Genomic DNA, 18,588 nt, shown 5'->3' with positions numbered 1-18,588 from the left:
TACAGGACTCTAAGTTCTATCTCCTTACGAGAACTTTACGGTATCATTTCATTACACAAAATGACTAATAAAAATATAAAAACACACACCTCACACCAACTATCACAGGTGGTCTAATCTGATGATCCAGACTTTAAACCACTGAGCTGGTGTGTCAGATACTGGTAAATTTAAGTTTCAAGATTAAGTCAGCGATTTAAAGTTAGTAAGATTCGACTGAATGGTCTTCAAGAAATCAGTCCTGCGCATGTGCGTTTCTACAGTCTACCTCTGCCCTCATCAGTGCCTGCCCTGAGGGTGCACACAGAAAAGTCTCCTCCCGAGCATGAGGCCCGACGCCCCACAGTGCCCACACCGGAAAGCATCCCGCCAGAGCTCCCCACACAAACATCTGTCCTCATCACAAGCCAACAGTTCCTTTTTTTTTTTTTTTTTTTTAATTTTATTAATTTATTTGACAGAAATCACAAGTAGGCAGAGAGACAGGCAGAGAGAGAGGAAGAGAAGCAGGCTCCTGGCCAAGCAGAGAGCCCGATGCGGGGCTCAATCCCAGGACCCTGGGATCATGACCTGAGCCGAAGGCAGAGGCTTTAACCCACTGAGCCACCCAGGTGCCCCCCAACAGTTCCTTTTAAACGCTGTATTTTACCTGGACTTCAGGGAATTATAGAGCCGAATTCCATCGGCTGCACCACAAATTTGTACTAGATCCTCCTTTGTCAGTTTTAATAAGTCGGCACCTGGAGAACAGCAAAAAGAGATTCTTTTCAGAGATGGAAAAACAACAGCACGACCGGTTACAGCATCGGTCTTCACACGGTGAACTGTCCCTCAGAACCATCACGGTCTCCTGTGTGTACACTCACAGACACAAACAAAAGAGCATATACACACACTCCCTGTCCCACAGAGAAAATAAATAAATAAATACATTGCTGGCGTTTCTATGTCCTGAATGGAGGAGGAGCACAGAAGCCCAGATGCAGGTCAATCGGACAGATGAGTGGGGCCTACAGGGCTGTCTGTTCCCAGTACACAACTTCACCACCCACCTTGTTTTGGCTGGCTGCTGGTTTTGTGGATAAGCAGGATTCTGACCCCCTGATAATTAACCTTGAGATCACAATAATAAGGTTTTATTTTACAAAAAGAGGAAATGGAAGTCTAGAGTTTTGGGGACCTGCCCAAGTTGGCTCCCTCTGAGTGATACTGCAACTTCCAAACGTTCTGCAACATTACTGTCACAGCAGCCAGTTTTAAAATGAAAGCGAAAACATGGCACAGACTCACACATTACACCTTACGATTTCCCCAAATCACTGCTAAGTGTAAATAACATAGCATCTAGGATCTGCTTCAAAATAGAATAGAAAAGTGGGATGGAAAAGAGTAGAAAGCAAAACCAACCAAAGGCTGGGATGGTTACATGGAAGTTCATCCTCTCCTACTTTTTATGTTTGTGTCCACAATCTTTTTTATTAACATTCAAGGTGTAGTTTATTGCTATAATTAAGATAACCTCTGGGATTAAGGCATGACTTCCAAGCAATACCCGCTTAGGTATGTAACAAGATAATGGAGTTATCTATTTTTGAAGGCTTGAAGGTGAGAGCCTGATAACTTCCTGCCTTATAAAAGAAAGACCACAGAAGGCCACCTCCAGGAGGCACAAACACTAAAGGAGTTGTTTTCCAGAGCCAGGGAAGCAAAGACTGGCTATCTCCCCACTCTCTCCGGAGTCCCACAGCTGTGGCCAGAGATGTGTGTGTGAATCTCAACTTGCATAAAGAACTGGACAGATACTCGTGTGCACAGCCTTTACCGAAGATGAATGGCCACAGACTCTGAGCCAGCAGGTTCCCCCTCCTCCTCCCCATTCTACAGCTGGGAAGCTCCTGTGTAAGGGAAATGCAGGAGGCCAAGCCGAGGGAACAATGCTCACAGCGAAAAGAGCTGAAACTTCTCCAGAGAGAAACCTGTATTCACATAACAGGACCTCCCTTGGTTCCCACAGCCGGAGCTTTTTGTATGTACTCTGCTCTTCACGTCTTTCCTATGAGGGTTCAAGATCCATCTTCCCCAAACAATGAAATTTTTAAATTTCCAATTTTTCACAAAGATATAGTCATATAAAAATATGGCTACAAACTAGCAAGACTTTCATCCATTACTTTAATTTTAAAGGACAAAGGGGCGCCTGGGTGGTTAAGCGACTACCTTCAGCTTGGGTCATGGTCCTGGAGTCCCGGAATTGAGTCCCACATCAGGCTCCCTGCTCATCAGGGAGTCTGCTTCTCCCTCTGACCTTTCCCCTCTCATGCTCTCTCTCTCAAATAAATAAATAAATCTTCAAGAGACAAAGAGCTACACAGGGAATGACTACTTGTCGAACAACAATAAATGGCTGACGGAAGAGAAAATCATGTTCTTTGTGCAATCAAGCTCTCCCCTAGGCCAGGTGTGTGCACATAGTTCTGTCCCTTCAAAGCTTCACACTGCCCTGCCCTGGCCCCACAGCACCTCGGGCAAGGCAAGCTCTCTACCAGTTTACTGTGGCCCAGCAATTCTCAGCAGCTGTTTAGCCAGGAAAAGGGTCCCAGGGCCAAACACACTTGGGAAATGCTGCCCCTGCCCCACATAGTCTATCACTATCTCTCCAAACAGGTTTCCTAGAGCACCACCTGGAGAAGCTCCACTTGGTCCCTTTTAAAATTCCATCAACAGGGGTGCTTGAGTGACTCAGTCAAGCGTTTGACTCTTTGTTTCGACTCAGGTCCTGATCTCATAGGTCATGTGATCGAACCCCGTGTCAGGCTCCACACTCAAGAGGGAGCCTGCTTAGATATTCTCTGCCTCTGCTCCTTCCCCGACTTGTGCTCTTTCTCTCTCCCTCATATAAATAAATAAAATCTTAAAAACAAACAAACAGGGTGCCTGGGTGGCTCAGTGGGTTAAGCCTCTGCCTTCAGCTCAGGTCATGGTCTCACGGCCCTGGTATCAAGGCCCGCATCTGGCACTCTGCTCAGCAGGGAGCCTGCTTTCCCCTCTCTCTCTGCCTGCCTCTCTGCCTACTTGTGATCTCTGTCCAATAAATAAATAAAATCTTTAAAAAACAAACCAAAAAAACCCAAACAAAAAAAATACCAAAAAACCCCACCTACATACTCCCTTAGCTAACACTGCAAGAAAAAACGAACTTAAGTACACAGAAACCATATCCGAGTAGATTCATACCACACACTACTACATAGCAATAAAGAGGAACTACTAATATACATAATCACTTGGATGGACCCAAGGGCATTATTATGCTGATCGGAGAAAAAGTCAGTCTCAAAAGGTCACATATTCTGTGATACCATGTATATAATAGTCTTGAAATGACAAAGTCCAAGAGACAAACCAGATTAAGGGCTGCCAGGGTGTAGGTATGGTGGGGGAGGGGCAGGGAAGCATAAGGGAAATCCTTGTGATGATGTCATAATTCTGTATCTTAACTTTGGTAGTGATTATACAAGTCCATATGTGTGATAAAATGACACAGACCTATATACACACGTTGCACCAATGTCTATTTCCTAGTTTTGCTATCATACTATGATTACATGAGAAACTGAGTGAAGGGTTCACAGAACATCTCTATCTTCGCAAAAGACAATAAGGCAAAAATTACTTCAAAATGAAGTTAATGAGAGAAACTGGATAGAACTGTATACACCTGTACAAAGATGAAGGTACCTGAAACTGGTGAACTGGGAGACTACTGATGTTAGCTTCCTGACATAAGAGGTATGCAGGATATCACCACTAGGTGAAACTGGGTATGACTCCATCATAACTTCAAAAAATTTTTAAAATCAAGGTTAATAAAAGTACAGAAACAAGCACAAAACACACATGTACACAAACACACACAAACACAAAACATACCTGAAAAATTGGAAAACAGTCTTGTATAGGAAGAGAATCTGTTTTTGAGCAGCCATTGTTGGGTTTCCTGGATCGTGGCTGAAGGCTGAAGTTGCTATTAACAAGGAAAATGAACATAAACAGAAACTATTCAAAGTTAATAAAAAACCCAAGTCACTGGCATGTTATAAACATTTAAACAAAACACAGAAATACTCCAAGTTTAAGCAAAAAAACAAACAAAACAAAACAAAAAAACAAACCCACTCAAGAGGAGGACAGGTCTGACTACTCAGAGACCCAAACAATGCCTCAAGCCCCTGTAAGAGCCTCAAAAATGCAGGATCCTTAGAGCTTCGGACAGCTTCAGGATGAAGACACTTACTTCACTGGAGGCCTGTGAAACTCCATCTCCCTGATGGTTTGGGGAAGAAGAATTGCTGGGGAGAACAGAAGGAAGGAGAGGAGAATTATTATACACACACACACACACACACTTAAAACCAAAACATTAAAGGCTATTAAACTGGGTCAGTGTAATATAATACTGTAGGACAGAGAGTGTAGATCTGTGATTGAGAATGCTGGCACCACTGGTCAGGCAGTGAGTATGAGGAAAGTGACAGGAGGCTGTTCAGCTATCGCCTCATCCTCCTCTTCTCTAGCAGTTCCAGGTAAGAACTTCAAGTTTTAGGAAACAAAAGGATTCCAATTATTTCCAGGGGTGCCAGGAAAATGAAGGACACTCATTCATTTTAGTAAGAAAATAGTATGAGAAATCAAGATAGAGTTAGAAGTACTGCAAAATACATACACACATGCACACACACACTTAATAAAATAAGGAGGTCCAAGAAATAGTCCTAAGTAAAAATGGAAAATAATTATCTGTTTAATTAATACATTTACCCATGATTAATGAATGGGAAATTCAGGGAAGCAAAAGGAATAATGGCGTGCCACTCTCCTTGAGTTTTTAAGATCAAACAAAACCGCAGACAACTCCACAGGGAGTGTGGCGCCTTCCTGGTCCTGGGCTCAGACTCCTTTCTTAGCACCTGTACTTCAGTTATGTAAGTTATGATGCTGACTGGTGACTCTACCTCTGGGCCTACACGGACAGGGAAGGTGTGGGTCACCTGGAGAGCACAGCTCCTGGCCAGCACAGGGCGCGGCTGCTCCCAGAAGCTGTGTGCTCAGCCAGCAGTGCGGGAGCCCAGAGCCCCCCTCTGAAGTCATGACCTCTGCCCCAGACGACTCGGCCTGGGCTGTAAGACAAGAATGGCCCCCACATGGGGACATGCCAGTCCCTGGGCTCTCCAACGTAGAGTCGAAGAGTGTGTTCCTCCTCGTAAAGCACAAAGATCTACAAGATGAGCTGCCTGCTGGTCTACTCATCTTCACAGGAAAAAGCATGTTTTTTGTGTTCTTATCAGACCCTGTTACAGACAGGATATTTGTGTTCCCTCAAAATGCATACACTGACCATCCTCACACACACACCCCGCCCCCCCGGCATGACACAGTGAGGAGGTGGCGCCCCAGGGAGGGACCAGGAAGGCAAGCTCAAAATGGTGTCTGCTCCACTGCGTGAGAACCCAGGTGGCACCTGCAACCCGGAGGGCCCTTGCCAGAACCACCCAGACCTCACACTTCCAGTTCCACAACTGCGACAAACAAGTTTCTGTTGTCTCTAAGGCCCTGGTCTGGCGTTCTGTCACAGTAGCCACAGCTGACAAAGACAGACCTGTTGGTGTGGCCCGAGTGTAAGAAAAAGAACCTTCCCCTCCCAATCTTGTGTATTTTTCCCTTCCCAGTGAGAAACCTCCCAACAACAGGGCACTTCTGATCTGACCTGCTCGGGATCAGCTCTTCAGCAGAGCCCCAGGAAGGCAAGCCCCCTCCCACCTCCAGCACCATGTGGCACCTACAGGACCCATGTGACAGCATCCCCTGCCCCCACCCAGAGCCTGCAGGGTTCACAGATGCCAATCACAGCCAGAGAATAAAACAGAACAAGTCCACCATCCCCATTTCTAAAACCACAGTGAAGTTTTAGAAACTGAAAGTCTTTCCTATAAGTTTAAAGACTTACCATAATAAAGAAAGAAGTAAATAGTCTGTGTAACGTGAGGCAGAAAAAGCAGAGCAGGAACAGCTCTCTGATATGGTGCGCACTGAAGACAGATGTACTTTATAATAAATGCAATCTGAACCCATCCGAGTCACAGTTTCACCTTAATAACTCACTGTCCACTATCTATGAACTCCATTCATGTTCTTTTTCTCTCACAAAGAATGTACCTTGAAAATGCCTCCTTTTCTACAATTCCTACAGCTGTGAATATATGAGGCATGAAGGGCGAACAGCAAAAAGGCTGGCAGGCAAAGAAAAGACAATTTTCCTCCCAAGCTGAGGCGGCTAGCTCCCGTGACTATAAACCTCAGACAGATATAAAAAAGAGGATGCTGGGAAGTGAGAGAGAGGGCAGTGAAGGAGCACAGTGTGGCCAGCCCCGGGTGAGCGACGGCACGATGCGGTACCTGTCGGGGATGCTGCAAGTGCCCTGCTGTGGGGACGTGAAGGCGGGCGCTGTGGAAGGGCTGCTATTCACGTAGGCTGTGGGGGTATCGGGCCATGGAGAACACTAAGGATAGAAACAAAAATAAATTAATGAGATGCTTTTAGAAGTGTACGGAAGAAATATTTTCGTAAGTCACTCTCTAATCTGGCCAAATGCGAGGTTATAAAACACAAGACACCTGACACTCATCAAGCAACCTTCACAGAAACATATCAGATTTATTACTTCTGTGTGGCTTTACCTGCCACCCACGACTACACACTGCTTAATCTCAGGGAAGACCTGAAGTGATGACAGCAGCAAAATGTATGCAGGCATTTTTAACGTACACTTCTGTATAGCTGACTTCTAAGAACTTTCACTCCCCACTTTATCAGTTCTGTAGCAGGTACCTATCAAGGTTTAGAACAGCAGAGGCAAAAATGGATTCACAAGCAGTATCTGACACCTATGGTGACCAGGACAGTGGCTCTGTCCCCCTAGCACTCCTCTGCCCGCTAACCCAGAGCAGCCTGGCCAGTACCCCCTTGCTTTCTTTGGAGTCCTCTAAGATTAATAATCCCCAACCAAAGTGAGGCAGGCCGAGCATCAACACACATCAACATGTACCATGCTGCCCATGTCTCTCTGTCTACCTGTTTACTATTTACAGTTTCTGGAAGGTGCATGGTGAACTAGGGTATTTTTCAATCCCATGTACCATTCTGACCAAAGATAGAACAAAGATACAAAGACGCATTGACTATTACAATCAGTAGAGGTGAAAAAGCTAAAGTCAAAAGCATGCTGAGCAGGCTGAGCAGGCCAGGGCAGCCAAGGACGAGCCTTCAAACCTGAGCTATGTACAGAGCGAGTCCATCTCATATTCTGATATTCCCTCTAGAATGAGTCTGTGTTAGGACATCCTCGGTTTCAAAGCCCCCTTCAGAATCACTATGGTCCTATTTTACACAAAACAGTTGTCATACCTCACCATGGACAAGAGATAGAAAACCCTCCCCCAAACCAAGCAAAAGACCATTCAAAGACACTAGGATAAATTTTAAAAGTACGTGACTCTAAAACAATTCTTCCGGTGGCATCGGGGTGGCTAGTCAGTTAAGCGTCTGCCTTTGGCTCAGGTCAAGATCCCAGAGTCCCGGGATCAAGTCCCCACACTGGGCTCCATGCTCAGTGGGGAGTCTGCTTCTCCCTCTGACCCTCTCCCCTCTCACACTCTCTCTCACTCTCTCTCTGAAATAAATAAAATATTTGAAATAAATAAAATAAATTTTAAAAATGTAAATTCTTCTGTATGTCAGGCAGTTTTCAATTCCTTGTCTTCAAAAACTGAAGGAGACCTGGTGTCAGCTGACACGTACTGAAATAATCTACCAGTTCATACAAAAATAGGTCACTGGGATTTTGTGCGGATAACTCAACAGGAATTTCAAGACCTGAGTGACACTGATAAAAGAAAAATAAGCACATCTAAATGAAGTTTCTCTTATCTATTAAAAAAAAATCTAGAATTTGATTGCATTCTACCCTGTCTCGTTCTTCATGACATATTTCCAATAACATTTCTATTTTTATAATTAAACAACTGTTCATCAAAATGTGTATGATCTGTTGTTTTGATAAACTGGTACCAGTCATTAAGTAGTTTTCAATTTTTTGGGCAGCCTGGGTAGCTCAGTCAGTAGAGCATGTGGCTCTTAATCTCAGGGTCCTGAGTTCAGGCCCCACAATGATTTACCTAAAAAAAAAAAATTTCTCAACTGACAGGCTTTATGGTCAAAGGAAATTATAAATCTCCGTTTCTGTAAGTCTGTCATAAAGAAGTAACAGGGTGGGGCACCAGGGTGGCTCAGTGGGTTAAAGCCTCTGCCTTCGGCTTAGGTCATGATTTCAGGGTCCTGGGATCGAGCCCCGCATTGGGCGCTCTGCTCAGCAGGGAGCCTGCTTCCGCCTCTCTCTCTGCCTGCCTCTCTGCCTACTTGTGATCTCTGTCAAATAAATAAAATCTTTAAAAAAAAAAAAAAAAGTAACCAGGGTGATCATTAAGATTTTTAGGCAGGGACACCTGGGTGGTTCAGTCAGTTGTGTATCTGACTCTTGGTTTCAGCTCAGGTCATGATCTCAGGGTTGTGAGATTGAGCCCCATGTCAGGCTCAGTACCTCAGGAAGTCTTGATTCTCTCCCTCTCCCTCTCTCCCCCTTTGCCCCCTTACGCTTCCCCCTGCTCGCTGCATGTGCTCTCTAATAAATCAATCAATCAATCTCTAAAAAAAGATTTTCAGGGGCGCCTGGTGGCTCAGCTGTTAAGTGTCTGCCTTCGGCTCAGGTCCTGATCCCAGGGTCCTGTGATCGAGCTGCACATCGGGCTTCCTACTCAGCAGGAAGCCTGTTTCTCCCTCTAAAACTCCCCCTGCTTGTGTTCCCTCTCTTGATGCTACCTCTCTGTCAAATAAATAAATAAAACAAATCTTTAAAAAAGTAAAAAATAAAGATTTTCAGGCATAAAAGTACATCATATTGGGATGAAATTATTTATGGGGAGTGGAAGAGAAAAGAGATCATGAAGGAAGAGTGGGATAAAATTTGTATATGTGCTGCCGAAGCGAGCACAAGAGTGGGATAAAATTTGAGACTTAACTAAAGAGCTTCATCATGAGCTATTTAAATGAACGATAATGGGTGTCAAATTGCTATGAATACACTTCCAAAAGTAGTATAACAGTTTTATCTTAAATTATAATACAAATATTCACGATGCCAGAAAATTGTCCTTTGCAACTGTTTAGATTTATGATGAAAACTTTCACGTCAACCTGAAAACGTGCAAGGGAGTACATACTTTTTCAAAATTCTTTTGCGTGTAGAAGTGTCCAGACCCCAGTGTGAAGGAGCTAAGAGACTGTGAAGCACTGAGGGCAGAAACTAGTCTCCCCGACGGTTACAGGTGCTTACAACGGGTCTGACACCCATCAGAAGTACGGATAGAGGGGCGCCTGGGTGGCTTAGTTGGTTAATCGGCTGCCTTTGGCTCAGGTCCTGATTCCAGGGTCCTAGGATCGAGCCTCGCATCAGGGTCCCTGCTCAGCAGAGAGCCTGCTTCTCTCTCTCCCTCTGCCTGCCGCTCTGCTTACTTGTGCTCTCTCTGTCAAATAAATAAATAAAATCTTAAAAAAAAAAAAAAGTACAGATAGAGGGAAAATAAAACAAATCCCAGGTTCTTAACATTCTTTACAACCACCCATTGTGTATTCCCTCAAAAACTGGAAAAGTAACTACAGACTTACTGTTTCAACTACTACTAGTTTTCAAAAAAGCAATCGAGGGGCGCCTGGGTGGCTCAGTAGGTTAAAGCCTCTGCCTTCGGCTCAGGTCATGATCCCAGGGTCCTGGGATCAAGCCCCGCATCGGGCTCTCTGCTCTGCGGGGAGCCTGCTTCCTCCTCTCTCTCTGCCTGCCTCTCTGCCTACTTGTGATCTCTGCCTGTCAAATTAAAAAAAAAAAAATTAAAAAAAAGCAATCGAATATTAGCTGGACAGGACAGATGAATTCACTGCACGCACACCAATTTCATTCTCAACAACCTTTTGCACAACAGGGCTCCCTCCTTTCAAACTGGGGCCTTGTTTCTCCCTTCACCTGACAGAGTAGCATGTCCCCTGTTTATGCGGTCTGAGGAACCAGCTAACAGATCTAGTAACTTTCTGGATGCCTCATGCCCATAATCAGCTCCACTACCTGGAAGATGATTTTCATGCTACACCATCCTCCCCAGATATAAAATACGAGGTAATCTAACATGCACATCTAAGTGGGGTGAACCTTTTAATATCAAGCCTCTGCATACCTGCTCATCACTGCCCACTGTCTGCAGACATGAAGCCATCAACAGCTTCAAGTTAACAGCACAGGAAGACGGCGGGGACAACCAAGGTATAGGACCTCCCTAAACACACCTATTTCACTTTAACACAAGCTTGATTCCTTTAACAGTAGAAAAGCAGGGCTGCTAAACAATGGCCGACATCTAAAACTTGCCCAATAAATAGGAGCCAGACTCACTGAACACCAGGAAATCAGTGTTCGGAGAAAACTAGTCCTGCTAGGAGGCCTCAGCTTTTTGGGAGTAATGGGTGGCAGGATGTCCGATGGCCAGGCTGCTTGCCACACTATGGCCTGCCTGCCCGTATCTTATGGGCTCCTCTTCCAGTCTGAAACCAGGAGGCCAAGGCACATGGAGGAAGACCTGCCCGATGTTTCTCCTACCTTGTCCTGCCTCCCTGAGTGTAAAGGTAAGCAGTGTGGGACTGCCTCTGTTCCCGAGGAGAGTCTATAATTCATGACAGCTCCAGCAACATGTGACTTGGACTCATGTGGGCAGTTTCCGTGCACTGTAAACAAAGTCCCGCCCCTGATAGACTGGGAAATGCCGACCCACCTTAGAGTGGAGACACTGGCAGCCCCAAGGTGAGCCAATGCAACACAGCTCAGAGACCAAGACCAGAGGACGCATTAAAGGTTTCACCTCTATTAACCAGCAGTAGGGCCTCCATTCAGTGTGGGACCAGTTCATGCAACGCCTTTTAACAGGGGAGCCTAACCTCCCTTCCTAACAAAAGTCAACTGTCACTATCCAACAACTGCGAGAAACGCTGGCCTTTCTTTGTAGGCACTTGCAGAAATGTAGGAAATGCTGCAGACTTTTTTTAAGGGATTAATCTGTACCTTGCTTTTTTAAAACAGGTTTCAAAGAGGATCTCTAACCACCCCCTACAAGTATCTTAACCCAACCAAACTCAGCCCATGGGAGCAAACAACACGCTCTAGGAAGATGTGAAATCCCAGGCCAGTGAACTGCTGACGTTTTGCACACTTTAGACTTGAGTTAAGAATCATTAATAATTTACCAACAAATTCTACCATCTCCAGATTAGCTCTGGACTATAACAGATTAATTTATGAAATATCAGAACCCATTCCTTTCAATTAAATCATTACCAACAAGAAGGGTAAAGTGAATTGAGTTACCAGGATCTCCCCAGAAAAGTTTACCAAGAACTATCTGTGTCTTCAGCTGGGAAATGAGACAGAGGATTAACAACATAAAATTGGAGAGGGGCATTCTGGGGTAGGAGCATATAGTTGTTCCATACAACCTCTGACCCAAATCCCAAAAGCCCAGTTAAAGAAAATGCATCATGTATGCTCCCCATCCATCCCGATGACTACTACTTCTTTACTGCATAAAGAAGCACTTAAAATACTGTCATGCAATGCTTTAACCTGGAAATGAGGTTCCTGTGATAGTGCCTGTGACTTTCATAGCACAGCAAATTACACATACATATGTAAGTGTGGAAATCCCATTTGGCCCCTTGATAGTACAAACGCTGCAATAAGATGAAGAGAGTAGCCAACAATACATATGATGACAGCTACTTTTAAAAATTCGAGAATGCGGGGCGCCTGGGTGGCTCAGTGGGTTAAGCCTCTGCCTTCAGCTCAGGTCATGATGTCAGGGTCCTGGGATTGAGCCCCGCATCGGGCTCTCTGCTCGGCAGGGGGCCTGCTTCTCCCTTCTCTCTGCCTGCCTCTCTGTCTACTTGTGATCTCTGTCAAATAAATTAAAAAAAAAAAATTCGAGAATGCTCTGTGTTTGAATATTTACATATACTGTGGGTACGTTGTGATCAAAGTCTAAAGAATACGATAAACCTTGGTGGACCATTCGATAAAGAACTGGGTCATGAAATAAAGATCTGCTGCCCTGAAGCTGACAAAGCCAAACCCCCTGACTGGATGTTGGGGCAATCAGGTCTGAGGGTACCAAGGTGCACTATTCTGGCCTGAAGCAGAAGATCACAATGCAGGAGGCAAGAGGAAACACCAATTCAAAGATTTCTTTCTACCAGTGCTGCCAAACAGGCGTTTAAAAGCACAGACAGACGCACATTCTTATCCTACATGCAGGGAAATGTGACACAAAGTATTGCATGTTAATGTCAAGCTTGCTGCCATCATGTCTCTAAATATCCATGAAAGTTTCTTATCAGTTATACACATGAGAAAGCAAAACCTTTAATTACACAAAAATGGTAACTATTTTACTAAAGAAAGTATTTTCAATTAATTTCAGTGCTCTTGAAGGAAGTGTGTGTGCAGAGGAGAGAGAGGGAGGGAGGGAGGAGGGGGAGGAGACAGGGAGGGAACACATTTTTGAGTGTCGTTTTTCCCTCCAAAACCACCCACTATGGTCAACTTTGTTTTAAAGTGTTAGATTTAGGAAATTTTCCTCAGTGAGGAACAAACAGAAAGCAGGAAGTCTAAACAAAAGCAAATTAAATCAAGACAAGGACATCAAAAACAAATTTGGCTTTACTTTTCGGTGGAAGTTGATCCTATATCTAACACTGCACAAGGTTTCTTGCACAATGAAAAGAGAAGCAGAAGTCCCTTACACTGCCTCGCTTTGCCAGAGAATCACCGTAGTCTGCTGGCAAAGTCCGCTTGCTGGACTTTTTCTGCTCATGTTCAACTGCATCTTCAATTATAGGCTCAAGCCTCATCTGGACAAACACCAAAGATTGGGATCAATGTCTTTTCATTATACAAAGAAAGATCTAATACCCTGTTTTATGTCTCTGCAGTCCAATTAAACAATTGTATGACTAGCAGGATTCAAAGTTAAAGAAAATGCAAAACCCCAGCAGTGACAAAAATCAGACATTCTAGGCCCCGACTTAATCTCTTGCCAACTTCAGGGTTTGTAAGGTCTGTTTCTGAGACCAGATTGGGATTTCAGCATCTTCATTCACGACCCCACCCAGGAAACTAATCTATTTAAAACCCCCAAATTTAAATAAAATCTTTCCCCCGCAAATTTCACAAAGAACATTATGTCAATCTACCACCCAATCTTCCCCAACCCCTTTGTAGCAAAACTCCTCCGTAGAGTGAGTGCTACTATGCAAAGCGCTGCTTCTCCTCAGAAACCAAACCGCAGCCCCGCATTACCTCGGTGAGGATGGTGGTGTCATAGGATGGCTGATACTTTTCCTTCTCGTGAGCTGTTCTCTTCTCCATCTTCTCTCGGTCCGTTTTTTGTTTCCTGTCTGCACCTTTAGGCTTAAAAACAAAGTGCATGATTTCCTCCATCAGGCTGAAGACGGACAATTTACAAGCACAACTGGGCCTTACTAAAAAGCCCAGTTTCTATCGCGTACCTTAAACACTTTGATTTGGCAGCTAGCTGAGTGTAGATGATCCGTGTATTCTCCGTTTTCATTCTGCTTAAAGGTGTCGACCTGAATCCTGAAAGGCACTCCCTTCTCACCTCCGTGCTTCCGGGGAGTAAATTCTGTGCTGATGCAGTGTACCTGGAAAACAGCTCAAGCTGAAAGGGACTCAAAGTATCATCCACTGAGTCTCCTTCTATTTTGCTCCTTCTCAGATGTCCTACCCCAGCCATAAATTCAGGATCCCTCAAACAAACTCTTACATACTGGCCAGATGGCTGTCATGAATTCTTCCGTATGGCTTTCCTTTCACAAATCCAACTGGGCCTTTCTGAACTTTCTGGCGACGAGCTCTTCCCCAGTCCAATGCCTCTCCTCTCACACAGGACTTGTTCGGGTTAGAGGGACGCCTCTACCTCCACTCTGGACCGAATGATGCTCTCAGACCCAGGGTCTTTGGCCTTTCACGTGGCTCAGTCCACAGCAACCAAACCCATTGCTGAGAGCTTCTGTCACCTGCCCTCTTTTGTCACTGCCCCAACTCTAGCCAACCCATCAGGTTACTGCTGTGCCTACATACATAAGCTGTGACACTGCCCAGGGAGTGGCTACTACTCACCCTGCCTGTATCGACCTAAACTGTTCTGTCAACCTGCAAAGTTCACTGAGGACAATGCTCATTTCCTACGACTTCTGCCCCTCTCCTAACACCAGCACAATGTCAACTGACATAAACCATGTCCCACGTGACTATTTGTTGGCAGGATACAGAGAGTATTTGGTAAACCAAAAAACCACAAAATACTAAAGATTCTTAAAAAATAAATACATAAGTAAACAAATATTCTTTACAGTTCATACAAATCAGAGACTACTTAGATTGATCAGCAATTAAGCAATCTCCCTTTCTACATAAAGATTACCCACTCAGTTTTAATTCCACCACTTACAAATCTGAATATACAGGGTATAAAAATTACTATCAATCATATTTTACATATATTAACGTTTCCCAAAAAACTCATCTCTCGGGGGTACCTGGGTGGCTCAGTGGGTTAAAGCCTCTGCCTTCAGCTCAGGTCATGATCTCAGGGTCCTGGGATCGAGCCCCACATTGGGCTCTCTGCCCAGCAGGGAGCCTGCTTCCCCTCCTTCTCTCTCTGCCTGCCTTTCTGCCTACTTGTGATCTCGGTCTGTCAAATAAATAAATAATAAATAAATAAATCTTTGGAAAAAACCTTATGTCTTAGGGATACAAGCTGAGTATTTATGGGTGAAACGAAATGCCTGGGAGTTGCTTAAAAGTATTCCATCAAGGGGCGCCTGGGCGGCTCCGTGGGTTAAAGCCTCTGCCTTCGGCTCAGGTCATGATCCCAGGGTCCTGAGTTTGAGCCCCACATCAGGCTCTCTGCTCAGCAGGGAGCCTGCTTCCTCCTCTCTCCCTGCCTGTCTCTCTGCCTATTTGTGATCTCTGTCAAATAAATAAAATCTTAAAAAAAAAAAAAAAAAATGTATTCCATCAATAACTAAAACAGAGGAAACTACTAATAACTGTTGAAGCCAGGTGATGGGTACATAGAGGATTCATTACTATTCTATTACTTTTGTGGGGTTTGAAATTTTCAATATTAGAATGTCTTTTAATTATGCTAGAGAGAAAATCTTGAAACATACACTTTTTTCAATCCCACCCTTTTACTCTATTTTATTTAAGTGAACTCTACACCCAGTACTGAGCTTGAACTTATGACCCTGAGATCAAGATTCGTATGCTCTACTGGCCAAGCCAGCCAGGCACACTAATCCTACCCTTTTAAACAGGAGCTTTGGTTAAAGAGAAATGCATCTTATGAAAAATAGAAGTTTTGATTACTGTCACTACCAATGGTAAAAGTTAACATCTGATTCACGTTTTACATATCAGATTGTCTTTATATATGTCAGCCTATAAATGATAAATGTAGTAAATTAACTCCTATTTAACAGTCTATACGTATGTAAATTTAAAATATATAAAATAGAAGACATTATAAGATAGCTTACAAATAAGCATTTAAAGAAGATAACATCATGTGTCAAGAATTTAACCTCATCTATGGCCTTTCAAATGACTAGGTTAGTATACTTTTATTAATGTAAAAACTCCAAACCTGAATGAAAGCAGACGTGCGCTTCGCAGGGTCCCACAGAAATTCAACCGCATTTAACTGGCTTGGATTTGTCCTTGTGTCAATTATTCCCACAGACATTGGAATATCTGTATTTTTTAAAAAGTTACATAGAAATTCATCCACTACGAATAATTAAAAAGCTTACCACTTACTATAATTATGTTCAAATGAAATTATTTCACCTCCACACACAACCTTTTTCTTCAATGTTTTCCCGGTCAATGATGCTAATATGGAAACCCATCTAAAGCTACCAGACTTTCTCCCACCATGGTTTCTATTTCATTTTATTCAACATATGATGGATGGTGTCAATTAAGAATTAAATAAATGGGGGCGCCTGGGTGGCTCAGTGGGTTAAAGCCTCTGCCTTCGGCTCGGGTCATGATCCGGAGTCCTGGGATTGAGCCCCACATCGGGCTCTCTGCTCAGCAGGGAGCCTGCTTCCTCCTCTCTCTCTGCCTGCCTCTCTGCCTCCTTGTGATCTCTATCTGTCAAATTAATAAATAAAATCTTTAAAAAAAAAAAAGAATTAAATAAATGATTTCAAACTCCAAATTCCTGGCTCAGGTTCTTTAAGCACCAAAAAACTACTTCATTTCTAAATTATTTAACAATGCAAGGCACGCAGGATCTGCTAACACCAACACTCTCTCCACACAATTATACATGGTGCCTTCTCTACCAAACAACTGCCTTCATCTCTCCAGAGTCTTCTGACAGCCACCCGTACCTAAATCGAGAAGTCTGTCTCCTGGACGATTCCACTTCCAGCCTTCAAGCTGCTGATGCTCTGTGTATTGTAGCCGTCTGTCATGGAATACAACTCTTATGATGCTCTATGGAACAAGCGGGGAAAATGAACACTTTTAAACTGGTCCAGCTAAAATGCAGAAGCATTTTCGATTCTTATGCATTAACCTGTAATAGAAGAATATACCAAAAAATATTCTGCTTTAAACATTTTCTAAGTGAACTGCTTTGTTCTTGGAATATCTGGATAACTCAGAAATAAAAGGCACAAATAAAATGATTACTTAGGTAAAATTTTTATTTACAGTCTGATACTGCAATTCAAAATTAAGGTATATGCCCATAAAATCACTGAGTAAGAATTCTATTTCTATGAAGAAAACATCAGATGCACACAGGAATTACTAAAGCCAAACAGTAGTATAAACAGAAACAGAGAAACCCAGGTACAATGGTAAAACTGTTCATTTAAAATAAGTTAATAACTGGACTTCTTTAAAGACCCAAGGATAAATACTAATATATAAAAATGCTGAATCATTATATTGTACACCTGAAACTAATATAACACTACATGTCAACATATACTTCAGTGAAATAAAAAATAAAGAGATAGTCAAGGAATAGGTGGGGGAATCTGCAAAATAAGACCCAGCAAAAAAAGAATATATATGCAAAAGTCATTCTCTACTATTTCATTTGCAAGAGGTTATCTGAGGTAAGCAAGGGAGAGAAAAAACAAAACAAAACAACCCACAGGTAAGCTTTACCCACACACTACGGTTCCTAGGGAAGACTTCACTCCACAATCTGGCCAGTTCTCTGCTCTCTGCCCATCCCTCCTTCGCCTCCCACAGGTTTGGAGTGCCAACTATTGTTTCACTCCAGGAACAGGAAAACAAGTCATCCAAATGCCTTCAGATACCACATTTGCAATAATTTGTGTTTGTGACACATGCATAGATAACTTTCTCATGATGCAGTAAGATATTCACATTTCCAGTAGACACTCTGGTATAAATAGGAAATAATTTGTTAGCAATACATATAAATATTACTTTAGTGGCCCTGTATTCCCTACCCACCAGGTACTGCCCATAGCAGATAAATATTTTGAAGCAAACTATTTAAAAGGAGCCATATATTTTTTTAAAGACTTTATTTATTTGAGAGCAAAAGAGAGCAGAGCAGGGAGGAGAGGGAGAAGCAAGTTCCCTATGAGCAGGGAGTCCACAATGGGGCTCAATCCCTGGACCCTGAGATCATGACCTCAGCTGAAGGCAGACACCCAACCAACCAAGTCACCCAGGAGCCCCAAAGTAGCCATATTTTAATTTGAAATACAGTTGACCCTTCACAACATGGGGTTAGGGGTACTGAGAACTTAAGTACTTAACAGCCTACTACTGACTAGATACTTTACTGATAACGTCAAAAGCTGAAAAACATATATATGTTATATATTATATACTGTATTCTTACAATAAAGCAATCTACAGGAAAGGAATCAGTTACTAAGAAAATCATAAAATACATGTACAGTACTATACTGTATTTATTGAAAAAAATCTGCCTATAAACAGACTCACACCATTCAAAGCTGTGTTGTTCAAGGGTCAACTGTTGTTTAAAAAGAGGCCGAGTCAGCTGCAGGACCAAAGTGGAAATCTACAAAGGCAGTCGCTGCTCTGATTCATGCCCATCTGCCTTCCCCACCTGTACCCACATCTACAGAGCCTGCCCAGGTGGTCTACCACACCCAATTCACGCCACCGCCTGCTGGCTGCAGACCTCACAGAGAAGGTGCACGGGCTGGTGGTGGCCACTGGGTCACACTCACCAACACGCTGAACTCAGGATAAAGTGCAGCAGAGAAATGATATGATTTTGATTCTTCCGTATTTAACTGAATCCACAAATTCAGAAAACAGTATGAGA

General features: G+C 43.4%; 1 protein-coding gene across 2 annotated transcripts in view; it reads right to left on the bottom strand.

Annotated features, from left to right (window-relative positions):
* LOC111159169 (upstream binding protein 1) overlaps positions 1–18,588 on the bottom strand; it is a 58,348-nt gene that overhangs the window by 8,499 nt on the left and 31,261 nt on the right. The window contains exons 4-12 of one of the 2 annotated variants that reach the window (XM_022521604.1): positions 16,631–16,736; positions 15,877–15,983; positions 13,715–13,867; positions 13,506–13,616; positions 12,950–13,057; positions 6,454–6,557; positions 4,295–4,349; positions 3,931–4,024; positions 650–740 (exon numbers count right to left, since the gene is read on the bottom strand). In XM_022521604.1, coding sequence (XP_022377312.1) covers positions 650–740; positions 3,931–4,024; positions 4,295–4,349; positions 6,454–6,557; positions 12,950–13,057; positions 13,506–13,616; positions 13,715–13,867; positions 15,877–15,983; positions 16,631–16,736 — 929 coding nt within the window. The remainder of the gene's footprint in view (positions 1–649; positions 741–3,930; positions 4,025–4,294; positions 4,350–6,453; positions 6,558–12,949; positions 13,058–13,505; positions 13,617–13,714; positions 13,868–15,876; positions 15,984–16,630; positions 16,737–18,588) is intronic. The other variant, XM_022521605.1, reaches the window with a different exon arrangement.

Source organism: Enhydra lutris, unplaced genomic scaffold, assembly GCF_002288905.1.
Source record: "Enhydra lutris kenyoni isolate GAN:26980312 unplaced genomic scaffold, ASM228890v2 scaffoldscaffold66, whole genome shotgun sequence".
Lineage (NCBI taxonomy): Eukaryota > Metazoa > Chordata > Mammalia > Carnivora > Mustelidae > Enhydra > Enhydra lutris.
This window is presented reverse-complemented; position numbering and strand designations above follow the sequence as displayed.